The 15,422-nt window shown below is 38.3% G+C and overlaps 1 protein-coding gene across 1 annotated transcript; it reads left to right on the forward strand.

The window, feature by feature from the left end:
* Nucleotides 1–5,765: 5,765 nt before the first annotated feature.
* On the forward strand, nucleotides 5,766–9,864 carry LOC122322695. The gene is made up of 4 exons (XM_043215757.1): nucleotides 5,766–6,325; nucleotides 6,449–6,633; nucleotides 7,024–7,685; nucleotides 7,741–9,864. Exons 1-4 carry the CDS (start codon nucleotides 5,766–5,768, stop codon nucleotides 9,862–9,864), a joined length of 3,531 nt encoding a protein of 1,176 aa, XP_043071692.1.
* Nucleotides 9,865–15,422: the final 5,558 nt, after the last annotated feature.

Consider the following 15,422-nt stretch of genomic DNA (forward strand, 5'->3'; position numbering starts at 1 on the left):
ATGCATGGATTTCTTATTTAGAGGTGTAGACATTGCACTTGGATTATCATTTTTTGAGAAAAGTTTTTTTTATTATTTGAGTGTACTTTTTAGAACGATTTCCCTTAAGCGGGCCATCAGGTAGATGATTTTTTCTATGGGCATTGGTTTTTGATAAGATTTTCTGATATACATCCAAATCCGTTTCATCATAACCTTTAGGATCTTTCAAGTAAATCAAAGAGTATAATCCAGGAGTAAGATTCCACTTTTCACCAGATTCCAGCTCAATTTTCTTGTGGTAAATAGATATTTTAGAACTACCCAAAATAATTTGTCCACTTTTTTTAGTAGGTCCAAATGCTTTATCGAGCTTTTTCTGACGATCTAAATTATTTAAACTAAGATTAAAGATCTCATCAATTATTTCTTTCGATTGATTATAGTCTTTATTACTAATTGTATCAGGTTTATTATAACTCTCTTCGCTTGGTGCTAACGATAAATCTTCTGTTTGAAGCTCAGATATTCCTTTTTCGAGTGCATCATAATATTCAGCAATACTACTAAAGTTTTCATCACTTTTAATTTCATTCCTACTATTTACTTGTCCTTTCTCTTCTTCCTTTTTTACTTTCATCAACTGATTTGCTAATATATTCCCTGTAACAATTTTCTGAAGAGGTTGCGTTATTGGCTTAAACGTTTCCTCTAATTGATATTCATTTGCGGCTCTACCTAATTTAATGCTTTGAAATTTTCTTTTTAGTGCATTTCTTGTTTTTGTCAATTCTTTCAGAATATGCTCATTCATTTTTAATTAAAAAACCAACAGATCTAAACCGAAAAACACCTTTATAGGTGGTTTCTGGTTTTCGAGCGGTTTGATGCAGTTTATCACGTGGTTAATCACGGTTTTTTATTCATTAATTTATTTAAAGTTGAATACAAGTTAATTCAAATCAGCAGATTTATGCTGCAGTAATAGAAATCTTAAACATAAGTGTCCACAGTTAAAAAAACCGAATCGTTGAACTTGGTTATAATTGTATTTTATATTCTCTCCCAAATATCTAATAAGCTCTAAGGGTGGCGGTAAATTTCCATAACTATCACAATATCTGATTTGCTTATCTGCTTTGTAGTAAGCTACCCAATGCGTTCCAGCTCCAGTTGAAATGTCCAAGTTAACAATACCACATTCTCTTTTCCGTACTCGTTTTGGTAATGAGTCTCTCATAAATACACCTCGGAAAAAGGGGATATGTTTGTGAGCAAAACTCACAATGTCTATGTTTGAGAGCGGCTTATTAAGTAGCTGAATTAAAAGTTTTTTGGAAAGTCAGTTGATATACCATATCCCTTTTGATATGGTCTTAGATAGAGTCCATTGCCTAAAGCAATGGCTTCCATTTTTCTGTTATGTCGTTTATTTTCTTCCAATTCTTTCTTTGCATTTTTAGCACTATTAATACTCTTTGCAATAGATGCACCGCCAGAGGCAAGTCCACCTAATGCTCCGAGTGCTGTTATAACGGGTATAAGCGGCAAGAAGCCACCAACTTTCGGAACACTAATAACTCGAGGGATTATTACTTCATTTTTCTTTCGCCCAAAACTCTTGTTTATTGCTTTTTTAGCGATTTTTATCGCAGATTGAATATCATAAGGCTTTTCCTTCTTCAATGCTCTGGTAGCCACTCTTACGGCAGGCATGAATTTTTTCTTTTTCTCACATGGCTTTTTATATTCTCTTTGTTTGAGTCCCATGCCAAATTTTTTCTTTGCTTTCATTATGTTGATTACAAAATAAGCTGCGGCTCTTTCCCTAAGAGTACTATCAGAGGCCTTTACACGCTCCCACGCTCTTTCGGCCAAATTTGAATCAGCTATATGCCGATTTCTCAAATCCTTATGATTAGCATATGCTATGTCGTGCTCCCTACAAGCAGCATCTAATGGATTTATTCCCTTTTCGCCTCTTTCCAAACGACTTTCTTGCTTAGTTCCTAGACCACAGAACTGATAACCTGGTATATGTATGTTGTTCAGGAGGGAGTTGATTATCTTATTGATGAGACCTCTACCTCGATAGAGCTGTGATTTGCTACTAGTTGATTTATAAAAGCGCACTACCATTTTAATTGATGTTTATTCTTCAAAGACTTGCAAGAGAGTAACGATCTGCTGAGAGAAGTGTATCTGATATGAGATTAATAAAACAAAAAACGAACATAGAAGTGAGGAATATCGATTTTAAAAATGGAGAAGACAAACAAATTAGACATAGCAGATTATTACCCAATTCAATTAGAGCCCTAATTGTTGGACCTTCTAATTGTGGGAAAACAAATGTAATGATCAGTTTGATTGAAAGCCCAAATGGAGTGAAATTTGAAAATATTTATTTATATTCAAAGTCTTTACATCAACCAAAATATGAATACTTGAAAACACTCGTGAACCCAATAAAAGGGATGGGATATTTTACATTTTCCGAAAATGAAAGTGTTCTAGCACCAAGTAAAGCCAAAAAGAACTCTATAATGATTTTTGATGACGTTGCTTGTGAAAAACAAAATAATATTCGTGCATACTTCTGTATGGGACGACATAATAACATTGATGCGTTTTATTTATGTCAAACGTATACACGCATCCCTAAACATCTTATTCGTGAAATTGCAAACCTAATAATAATGTTCAAGCAGGATGAACTAAATATGAAACATGTGTATCAAGATCATGTAGGCGTAGATATGAAATTTGATGAATTTAAGAATATATGTCAATTTTGTTGGAAGGAAAAATATGGTTTTGTACTTATAAGTAAAGATGATCCTCTAGAATTTGAAATATAATATGAACAAATCTCATTATTAGTTCACTTAGCAATAATCGCTCGAAATGACAACAACTCTTATATTAACGGGCAACAGCTCAATTTTAATGGCAAACTATCATCCACCCATTGAATTGAAGGGAAATTATGAGTGTGCACTCATTGATTTCCTCATGTATAACTCAATTCCAAATGTTGATCACGATAATAATTTATTTCACATTGGAGAACATGTTTTTGAGATACCTGTTGGATCATATGAGCTTAGTGATATAAGAAATATTATTATTGAGAAAATGGAGGAAAAAGAACCAAATAAATTAAAACACCCTCTCATCGAAAGTAACAATAATACGCTTCAAGTGATGATTTCAACTAAGGAACACCCTATATATTTTAACAAAACGAATACTATTGGTCAATTATTCGGGTTTAATAAAAAAGTACTAACACCGAATTCTATACACATCTCAGACCAGCCTGTTGATATTTTAAAAGTAAATACAATTCGAATAGAATGTAATATAGTAAGCGGATCATATGTTAATGCAGAATCAAGTCATGTATTGCATGAGTTTGCTTTAAATGTCCCCCCAGGCTATAAAATGAGTGAGAAGCCACACAGTCTTATTTATTTCGCAGTGAACACGAGAGAGATACAGTCGTTAAAAATACGGATTGTTGATCAGGACGGAAATTTAGTTAACTTACGTAATGAGAGTGGTATACTTCGCCTACATTTAAGAGAGCGAAAATGATTATTTATAATAAAAATGTATGCTATCCTCCATTATCAAACACTTTGAGTTATACTGCAGAAGAAAGAAGGTCGTTAAGGACAACACTTACAACAGAGAACAAATTGTTTTTAAGGTCATTGGATTTAAGAATTAGAGAACAATGACTAATTTAATAACTGTTCGAGAGAAACCCTATTCGGATGAGAGTATAATTAAAAAAGAATATCATAGATACTCTCCTTATCTACAATAATTTAAGAGTAATGATGAAGTTAGAATCACAATCCAGAATCAGGACTTATATGTGCTACCGAGCGAGAGTTTTATTAATATTGAGGGCTTGATATCTTTGGCTAATAATGCGCCTACTGGAGGTGGTAAACTGAAAAACAATTGCATGAGTTACCTTTTTGATGAGATTCGATATGAGTTGAATGGAATTGAAATTGATCGAACTAGATTTTTTGGCACTTCAACAACCTTAAAAAAACTATATTTCTTTGAATAAACCTGAAAGTCGAATGCTTGAGAATTCTGGTTGGTTTAATGAAAACGAAAAACTCGTGCCAAATGATGGATATTTTAATTTCTCTATTCCTATTAAATACCTACTTGGATTTTGTGAAGACTATAACAAAGTCTTATTAAATTGTAAACATGAACTAATACTACTCATAACTAAAAACATGGATGATGTATATCATAGTAAAATTGGAAGTATTGAGTATAAATTAAATATAACTAATATTACATGGAAAGTACCACATATTACTCTCAGTGATGAGAAGAAATTACTAATGTTAAATATAACAAAAAATGGAGGCTCACTACCACCAGCATTCCGCAGTTGGGATTGTTATCTCAATCCAACACTAGCAGAAGGCACTCATCATATGTGGAATGTAAAACTTGCAGCCAATAGAGAACGCCCACGTTTTGCTATAATAGCCTTTATACTGGATAATAAATTGATTCAAAACCAATTGCGAAACTTGAAAGTCTACTTGAACTCTGAAACTTATCCCTATGATGATTTGAATATAAATTTTAATCGTGAACGATTTGCAATTTTGTATGATATGTATGCAAATTTCCAAGCAAGTTACAAAAAGCACCGATTGTTGTTATAGATCTAACACATCAGAATGAGTCTGTTAAAACAGGACCCGATATCAGAGTTTCCATCGAGTTGGAGAGTGCAAGTGTGATGATCGGTTAGTTGAGTATTCACCATTAGTTCAGCGCATTGTTTAAATCAATTCGATGGAGAATCAAGTAGTTGTCGACATTCAAGGATTTTTTGGAAATTGCGACAATTTTATATTAAAAGAAATTGCTCTTGCTTTTAAGAATGGTTATTATCATTGTTTGGTCAAACTCTATGTTAACAACACTTGTAATCTAATCAAATATCGATAGTTCACTATCACTTGTAATTTAATGAAAACATCGATAGTTAACTATCGAATTAGTATAAGTTGTAATAAGAACTAGAACAAGCAACGCGCGCACCTTTGTATATGAAAAATAAAGTGTTAATTAAAATAGTTAAATACCGCCCAGACTTGAAGTCTCGTGTGTGCATAAAAAACGCTTTGTGCACCGAACATTTTGGCGCCCAACGTGGGGCAGTGTTTAAATAAATTTAATAAACAATTGGACAATTTCGCATTTTGTTAAGTTAACAAATTCCGCGTGCGCGTATATACAAACTAAACAAATTCGCCTTGGCTTCCAATTGCTTGGTTACAACAATTAAAACATCAAATTCGTCGCATGTGAAAATAGCTAACCAAAACCAACACAAAGTTCATCGCAGCAGCAATCACACACATGCACATAACTCAAAGCAACGGTTATTGCATTGTGTCTTTATATTCGTTTTGCTGACTGCGCCGTTTTCGTTCGTCGTCTACTTTGTTCGCCGTTAGTTTTCGGTCAATTTTCGATCGTCTTCTTTCACAACGTCGCTGCTCTTATTGCATATTTCGCTACTGCTAAAACGGCCAGTGCGCTGCTCGCAATCGTCGCTTCAGTCGCTGTCTTTAGTGGTTTATCCCAAATTCATTCTTCGTTCGTTTGTGTAAGAGCTGCAACTGCGATCGATACTGTTGCAGTTCATATACACATATACACACAACAATCATTTTCGTCGTTTTTGGCGCGTCAAGCAGAACTTAAGCTCCGCGCCAAATTCTGTAAATATGTCGCATTCCTTGGAAGACTACCGACGCCAGCGCGCAAACATCAAAAGGAACATTTCTCGCATTAAAACTTTGGTCGATGGACAATCTGGAGATTCTTCTAAAAGATCACCTGCGGATCTTCAATGTCGTTTAGGCATTTTGGAATCGTACTTTAAGCAATCGTTGGCTATTCAATCGGAAATAGAAACTCTGGATCCAAATGATAATGGGCGCGCTGAACTGGAAGACAACTATGTACACATTAAGTTGGCAATTAAGAAATTGCTTGGTGAAGACTTAAATAGTACAGTCGCTGATGACGCTACATCACACGTTGCTTACCAACCTCAACCATCACGTCTGCCTTGTTTGGCCTTGCCCACATTCGATGGCAATCATCTGGAATATAACAACTTCATTTGCTCGTTTAATCAAATCGTGAAAGGAGCGCAAATAACAAACATTGAGAAGTTTAACTATCTACTCAACTGCTTAAAGGGTGCTGCACTGGAGTGCGTGAAGGCATTTCCAGTCACCAATGAAAACTACGCTAAGGCATTAGAAAAATTAAAGTCTCGGTATGACAAGCCAGCATTGATATTTACAGAGACAATATCGTCAATTTTTCAGTTGCCTTCAGCTAGTTCATCAAACGCTACTCAGCTACGGTCGTTAATTGATAATGCATCGGCATTATTTAGTTCACTTTCGTCCTTGGGCTCTGGCATCGACATAGCACAAGCCATGTTAATCTATGTGGTTCTGGATAAATGCGATCAGGAAACTAGAAACAAATGGAATTTATCGCTGGATTATACAACAATCCCGACTTGGGATCAGTGCGTACAAGTACTGGAGCGTCATTGTCAATTCCTGTTGTCCAAAGGTACAACAATTAACCAAACGTATTCAAAACAGATTCGTAATCCTGGCAAAGGACATAACTCGTCTTTCGCACTTGCTATCGATGCTTGTGCATTGTGCTCAAGTTCAACTCACAAATTGATGGCTTGCGAACAATTTAAAGCATTGGATGCGCTGCAACGTTTTGATGTCGTCAAACGTCACCGACTGTGTCTTAATTGCTTGTCTAAGGGTCATCAAATGGCCGATTGCCCTTCAACAAATCGCTGTCGCCATTGTCAGAGATCGCACCACACTTTGTTACACAACAAGATACGTTCAACAACACAACCAAGCTCTTCCCCAGCCACCGAAGCAGTAGCACACAACCATTCGCAAATCGAAAAACGTTATCAATCTCACGTTCTTTTAGCAACGGCTATGGTCTTGGTCAGAGATTCAACTGGCACCTACAGACTAGGCCGTGCTCTACTGGACTCGTGTTCGCAGGTGAATTTATTCACCGATTCGTTTGCTCAGAAGCTTCGTCTAAAAAGAGAGAAACACGATGTGCAAATCAGCAGTACTGGTCATGCACGTACATACATCACTTCTCTTACAACTACATCAATAAGGTCTCGCTTGTCGCCTTTTGAAGTTTCGTTAGATCTTTGCGTCACCTCGCATATAGCCTATCAGCCGGACATCAATATCGACATTTCAACATGGAAAATGCCAGAAAATATTGTTCTGGCAGATGAGAAATTCTACCAGTCTCGACACATCGACATGCTTTTAGCAACAGAAGCATTCTTCGACATTCTGTCAGTGGGCCAAGTTAAACTTGATACAACTGGGCCCATGCTCCAAAAGACACTGTTTGGTTGGGTAGTGACAGGAAAGTGTCATCCGCAACAGTCTCGAGAGCTTGCTGCTAGTTTTAAGCTTGGTGCCACTTCAATTGACGATCACCTTAAACGCTTATGGGAAATTGAATCAACTGAAACTTCAAATGTGTTGTTGAAACCAGAACATCGAGCTTGTGAGGAACACTACGTAAAAACGACTGTTATAAATGACAGTGGTCGCATTGTTGTAAGGCTGCCGTTTAAGAACAATCCCAGTCAACTTGGTCATTCATTCGACATAGCACGCCGCAGATTTCTCAGCTTGGAACGCCGTTTGGCACAATCTTCGGAACTTCGCTTACAGCTTATCGGAACCTCACTACTACATACCTCACCATTGCGTTTTGAAGCCCAGCAGCGAATCCACAAAGCTTCGAGTGGTCTTCGACGCCTCGTGTCGAACATCCAATCAAACTTCGCTCAATGATCATTTACTTGTCGGCCCGACTCTCCAAGACGATTTATATTTGCTGTTGTTGCGTTTCAGATTACATCGTTACGCCATAACAGCTGATGTAACCAAGATGTACAGGCAAGTAAATGTTGATTTAAATGATCGCAAATACCAGTACATACTCTGGCGAGCTCTTCCAGATGAACCACTTCGCACTTATCAACTCAACACGGTTACATATGGAACAGCCTCAGCGCCATACTTAGCCATACGCAGCCTGCATTTTTTGGCAAATCTGTGTCGAACTGAGTATCCAATCGGTGCTGCAGTCATTGAATCGTCGTTCTATGTAGATGACCTGTTATCTGGAGGTGAGGACATAGAAACTCTTCGCACAATCAAGGATCAAGTCACGAAAATTCTTCATCGTGGTCACTTTCCGTTATCTAAGTGGCATTCAAATCATGCCCAATTTATCGAAAACGTCGCTATCAAGGACTTAAATACGTGTGAGAATGGATTGACCAGTGCACTTGGCGTCAGCTGGAATCAACTCACCGATATGCTGCTATTTCACTTCAACCCGAAAATCGTTGCGTCAACCGTCACCAAGAGGACCATTCTGTCAATTGCATCAGCGTTGTTCGACCCTCTCGGACTGGTGTCACCACTCATAATCGTCGCAAAGATAATCCTACAGGAGCTCTGGCTTGCAGGGCTTACTTGGGACGAATCGGTACCACAGCATCTTGAACTGGCCTGGAAGAAGTGCCTGGAATCATTCCAAAACATTTCGTCACTTGCTGTACCCCGGTACTGCAAGCAGGTCAACCAAAGCTCATTTCAATTGCATGGGTTCTGCGACGCTTCGATTCGAGCGTACGGCTGTTGCATCTACGTGCGGTCGGAATCTGCTTGCGGAAACATTGGTGTTCATCTTCTCACTGCCAAGTCCAGAGTGGCCCCAGTAAAGAAGAAATCGCTTCCCAAACTGGAATTATGTGGAGCACATTTGTTGGCACAAGTTTACAACAAAATCAAGTGTATATTCGCCGAAGAGACACATGACGTATATTTGTGGTCGGATTCGCAAATTGTTTTACATTGGCTAATACAACATTCAGTCACGTTATCAGCATTTGTCGGAAATCGAGTTTCTGAGATCCAGGATTTGAGTTCAATCGGACGTTGGAGATTTGTACCAACGACATCAAATCCTGCTGACATTGTTTCTCGAGGTGCCACCACTTCTGATCTACAATCATCCATATGGTTCTCAGGACCAGCTTTTTTAACCCAACATCATGAACATTGGCCAACATCAAGCAACATCAGCAACATTGATATGCAAGTAATCAATGCCGAACAACGTAAATCTACTTTCGTCGCCACAATGGATCGTAACCATGTCCTGGAAAAACTAGCGAACATCAGCTCATACAATCGTTGTGTTCGCACTGTCGCGTACATGCTTCGCTTCGTTCAAATCACACATATGAAACGTAAATTCGAAACAACTTTGTCATCCGAGGAACTACGCAATGCATCCTATTGCATAATTTGGAACATCCAGCAATTATCATTCGTCGAAGATCAACCACTTAGAAGCCATCTAAAGTTTCTCAATCCTTTTCTAGATCGCTCCACAGGATTTTCACTTATCAGAGTTGGCGGCCGGCTGGACAACGTTGAGTTTGAGAACTTCGAAAAACATCCGATATTGTTGCCCAGTAAATCGCACTTCGTCTGGATCTATGTGCGGCATCTACATCTTCGCAACTGCCATGCTGGACCTAAAGCTTTAGTGGCACTCCTTCGATTGGAATATTGGATCGTAAACGCCAGAGACTTGGCACGTCGCATCGTGCATGGCGTGTGTTCGGTACAAACCAAAATTGGAAAGGCAGCTTATGGGATCGCTGCCAGTGGAGCGCCTTCGACCGGAACACCCATTCCAACGCTGTGGTATTGACTTCTGTGGGCCAATAAATACGTATGTTCGCATACGAGGAAAGGGTCCCACAAAATCTTACTTGGCCGTATTCATTTGTTTGGCATCCAAGGCAGTTCACATCGAAGTGGTCTCTCAATTATCCACGAAGGCATTCTTGGCTGCACTCAAACGAATGGTTGCTCGGCGAGCGCTGCCCACTGACATCTATTGTGATAATGGAACTAACTTCGTGGGTGCAGCAAATGAACTAAAGGCTTTGAAACAATTTTTGTTTGATCAATCTACTCAAGACGCAATATCAGAATACTGTGCTTCGGATTTCGTGTCGTTTCATTTTATTCCGCCCAGGGCACCCCACTTTGGCGGACTCTGGGAAGCAGCAGTTAAGAGCGCAAAGGGGTTGCTGCACAAGACGCTATCGAACACTCGCCTAACATTTGAGGAGCTCTGTACGATCACAACAGAGATCGAAGCTGTCCTCAATTCTCGCCCATTGTCACCTATGTCGCCTGATCCCAACGATCTATCAGCAATCACCCCAGGACACTTGTTAGTTGGAAAACCTCTTCGGTCGCTTCCTGAACACACTATAGTAACGCCTCATCTCAACAATTTGGAGCGGTTTGACGTGATAACCGCTGCTAAACAGCAATTTTGGCGACGGTGGTCATCAGATTATATTCACGAGCTTCGGGCTCGAACCAAATGGACATCATCGTCGTCAAATCTCGCTATTGGAACCATGGTCATAATCCACGACGACAATCTTCCGCCTCAGCAATGGAAGCTCGGCCGCATCGAAGCACTTGTGCCTGGAAAGGATGGTCATGTTCGAGTTGTTCATCTTCGTACAGCCAATGGCATCTGCTGCCGACCAGTACACAAATTGGCCATCTTACCGATGGAGGCTTGATGTGTTGAAAGCAGATCCTTTCAAGGTGGCCAGGATGTTTGGTCAAACTCTATGTTAACAACACTTGTAATCTAATAAAATATCGATAGTTCACTATCACTTGTAATTTAATAAAAACATCGATAGTTAACTATCGAATTAGTATAAGTTGTAATAAGAACTAGAACAAGCAACGCGCGCACCTTTGTATATGAAAAATAAAGTGTTAATTAAAATAGTTAAATACCGCCCAGACTTGAAGTCTCGTGTGTGCATAAAAAACGCTTTGTGCACCGAACAATCATGATATTCATTACCTTATAAGACCGCCATATGATTTTCTTAGACTAACGAAGAAGGCCCGTAAAACGGCAATATGGTTAACTAGAAATCAGCACAATCTCTGTTGAAATGATGGAAATGATAGCTTTTTAGAAGTCAGAAACTATCTTCCTGAGCTTCTCAAGGATATGAGAGTAATCACAAAGGGAGATACAAAGAAAAAGTTTCTTGAAAAGTTTCTAAAGACGTGTGTAATCAACATTGAAGACTTTGGATGTCCACGATTAGATGCGATGAAATTAAATGTTTTCTCCGATTGTGGGTCCCATCTAAATAAAGGAGTATGTGCCCTAAGAAACGCACGAGTTGTATTAGATTTTATTATAATCTGTAATTTAAATGTGATGTAAACCCATTGGCTAAATTGAATAAAGCAAACTCGATATATAGAATTTTATAGATTTTATAGTTTGTTTATATTTAGGAACATAATGGTACAATCAAATTTTAATTTCCATATATTTCAAAATTAGAGTTTTCTAAGATTACAAATAGTTTAAATAAATTGTTTAGAGCACATTGGTTTGTTATTTTCTCATGTATTCTACAATTTGTGAAAAAGTTTTGAAAGTGTCTTAAACTTTGATCTAGTTCTAAATCAACTATTTTTGTAGTTAAGTATTTACTTAAAAACTGTTTCTTTGCTCGACCTCGTACAATAACTGCAGCGAAACTATTTAATGGACTTAATATATCACCAAGGCTTAAATAAGAAATGTCGCCATCACACCAATCCAATCCATCGACATACTGTTTAGTTGTTTTTAGGGTTTTTCTTGTTATTTCATCCAGCTCTTTTATATCATAAGGAGGCTTGAAGTGAAAGAAATTCGGAAGGATTAATCCGGCTTGCCAGGCCAATTCCTTTACAAAAATTTGTTGCTCGTTTCCAAATATATACTGAAAGTCAAGAAGAACACACGAGCTCCTGTCTATCTTAATCATTTTGCGTCTAATGTGTATAATGTACTGAGAAGCATGAGCAAGACTCTTCACCTTAAATAGCGTTCACAATTCAATTCGCAAGTTAGTTTGAGACAACTTTTCAATCGATATGGACACACTTCAGCTAAGAAAATCCAAAAATTCAAGAAAAATTCAAGATCACGAAATCATTTTTGGTTTCGAGTATTTTGTTAATCTACAACTAAAATTAAAGTGTGGCTTTTTAACAACGAGACGATTTACACCAATGGTTTGGATGCAGCAGCATAAACGTAATTTCATTGGATTTGGAAAAGAGGAATGGATTCAATTACTGACCTTTAAGGAATATATCCAGTTAAGGCTTGAGCAGTTTGAGTTCTTGATGACTGATGCACTAATTGATAATCCCAAGATTGAGAGCATAAAGTGTCATTTTAAGATTAGAAAATCTGATAAGCAATGCATATTAATTTTAAATCAATGCGGAAATAAAATTGAATTTGATAGTGAATCATGGAGAGCCTTCATAACATTGGGGATATTTTTCATGTAATTTTTATGTTGGAACACACTGATTAAAAATCAAATTTGTAATATATATAATAATTATATTATCCCAAAATGTTCAAAGATGGGGAAATATGATGTACAACTTTTAGATTTAAATGTGTCTTATGGACATGAAGCAGAAATTGATTTAACACGCCTATGCTTTGAAATTTCAAGAAAAATGGGAAAAGAAATAAAAAAAGATATAAACCAGTATAGACAAGTATTACAAAAGAAAGTTACACAAGTATAGACACTTTATAAATAAAGTAAAATAATTCTTCAGTTGCATTTCTGCTTTTGGAGAATACACAACAGAATCGGTCTAATTTCGAATTTTGGATTTAAAACAAATGTAAGGAAAATTGATGATTTCCTCAAGGAGTTTGAGGATGTAATTTTCCCTGAACATTCTAAATTGTTGGAGGAATACCGAGTATTTTTCTTGGAATATGAAAACTATCGTCTAATTAAATCAAAATATGGAAAGCACTTGACAGTGTGCTCATGGTCTTCGGATAACGCCACAGAAGGAGTTGATACATGTGCTTGTTACTTCTTTGCATCATATAAAAGAAAACTGGATCGTCTTATATTTCAATACACTAACTTAAGAAAGAGGTTAAGCAAAATGGATAATAATAATAATATACTTTCATAATGTACATGTATCCTAAAATTAAACTATAACAATAAGAATAAACAAATTTTCACATTTGTAAACATTCTATATATAAATAAATAAAATATCCGAGTATTATGAAAATTAGAAAAAAAGAAGTTATTTTATTTAAACATCTTAAACTCTACAAACCTAGGTATGAAGCAACGCAGGCTATTATTTCAAATTATTGTGAAATTAACATAAGGAGGGTCACTCAAACAGAGTGCACTGTAAAAAGGGAGAGAACCAAACACACGAAGAAGGTACCAGCACGTGGTAAACGTACGTGCGAAGTACCTACTTAACAACAGTTTACACCAATAATACTTTAATTATTGGGCGGGAAAACATTCAGGTGTGAGGTCTCGTATGAGTTCTATGCATTAACAAAAAAAGTGACAAAAGAGAAGCGAGCATTACCTTTCCACTGATCATTGCACTCACCCTCAATAATCAAATCATGAACAGGCACAACAGTGCGCCAGCTGCTAGCTGATCTTCCACCTGATTCTGACACACAGGTTACAGGTTACATGCCTAGCACACAATATTCTCCTTAAAACCACAATCACGTACGCACACACAAGTGCGCTGAGTGATCCTCCACCTCATGCCAACCCACAATAAAAAAAGGGTCAGCCATAAATCTATACCCTTCGATCATAAATGTCTCATACGTGATCCAAAATCACGCATTTTCCTAAAAAAAAAGGTCACACACCTGTCACTCCCCCACCCAAAAGCAATAAATTAGCTCCAATAATGAAGCAATTTAAAATCAAAAAAGCAATGACCTGCTTCCTGTCATAGAATCCCCATTTCCCTACTACTGTTGTGCCCCAAAATAGAATCCCATATGTTATAATGTTCTGAACAGTTCTCATCAACCGTTCGAGCGTATACGCTGCCAAATGTAGTATTCGGGTACGTCCGAGTGGCAAACGTTCTGTTTGTTTTTTTTTTTTTTTCGGTAGAACGATTATTTCTACTGAGGCAGAAAGCGAGCGGAATCCTCTGGACCGTAGCACTTTCGGGATGTGGTGGGCTGTTGCTGAGTCTCAGTAGGGACAACATAGTTATATTTTTTTAGGATTCCATCTACATTGTGAGGAGCCATAGAAGCATTCACTTGTGAGCATGCATATATGTGTATGTTTGTGATTATAAACATATATATATACGTATGTTCACGAATGGGAATACAAAATGCCCGTAAGCATGTTATATGCGCCCTCACAACAACTGTCCATTCAGACCGAAAACCGGCCCTGATGCAGTTGCGGCGAATTCGCTCTCTTTCGCCCTCTCCCTTTCTAACGCGGGTGTTCAGCCATTTGAACGTGTCTGACACACATGTCCATCAGGACATGTGCCGTTAGTGTGGGAAGAGTATTGCGAGAACAATACTGTTGTCCTTACTCACACTGACGGCAGACAATGGCTGGCGCCAGCAAAAGGGCAGTGAAAAAGTACCAGAAAATCACGCCACCAAAAGATCACGCCACCGAGGTACACTCCCGGCAAAAGGTGGCCAGCCGCGGCCTATAAAAGGAGCGCCGCCGCATAAGGCGGGGCTGTTCGATTACACACGCGAGAGAGTTCGATTACACACGCGAGAAAGTAAATACGCGAGAAAGTAAATACGCGAGAAAGTAAATACGCTGTGAAAGAAAACAAGCTGTGCAAATTAAACAAGAGAGGCTGCGCGCATATACACGGGGCGAACATATGTGCGAGTGAAAGCCAGAATACCAGTGAAAGTGCAACGACACGGAGTGTCAAACTCAACAAGGATCACAGGACATCGAGGTCCTGAAATTAGGTGCGAGCCGTATATCCTTGCCACACTTGAATTGTGGCAACAGGCGATATCCGCAAGGAACCAAGTGAAGCAAGCTAGGCTTGGTCTGTGATTAGCCAGAGAGTGAGACACGCGAATCCTGACTCACAAAAGGACTCGGCGCAATCCTTGGGAAACAAGGAAGCCGTTAATCCTGGTGAACGTCAGAAGTGCTGTACGGAATCTCTGGCGGGCAGATTGAGATCCTGGGCTTGCATAGCTGGTGGCGAAGGGCCTGGGGCAGATTCTGGCGCACAGGAGCTCGAATCAAACCTGATCAAGGATACCGATGCGTGGCGAGACGCTACGGAGCCAGTAATAAATAAGCGATCAGAAGACCAACTGTGAATAGTGTAATATCA

The sequence above is a fragment of the Drosophila grimshawi genome, unplaced genomic scaffold (genome assembly GCF_018153295.1).
Source record: "Drosophila grimshawi isolate 15287-2541.00 unplaced genomic scaffold, ASM1815329v1 contig_545, whole genome shotgun sequence".
Lineage (NCBI taxonomy): Eukaryota > Metazoa > Arthropoda > Insecta > Diptera > Drosophilidae > Drosophila > Drosophila grimshawi.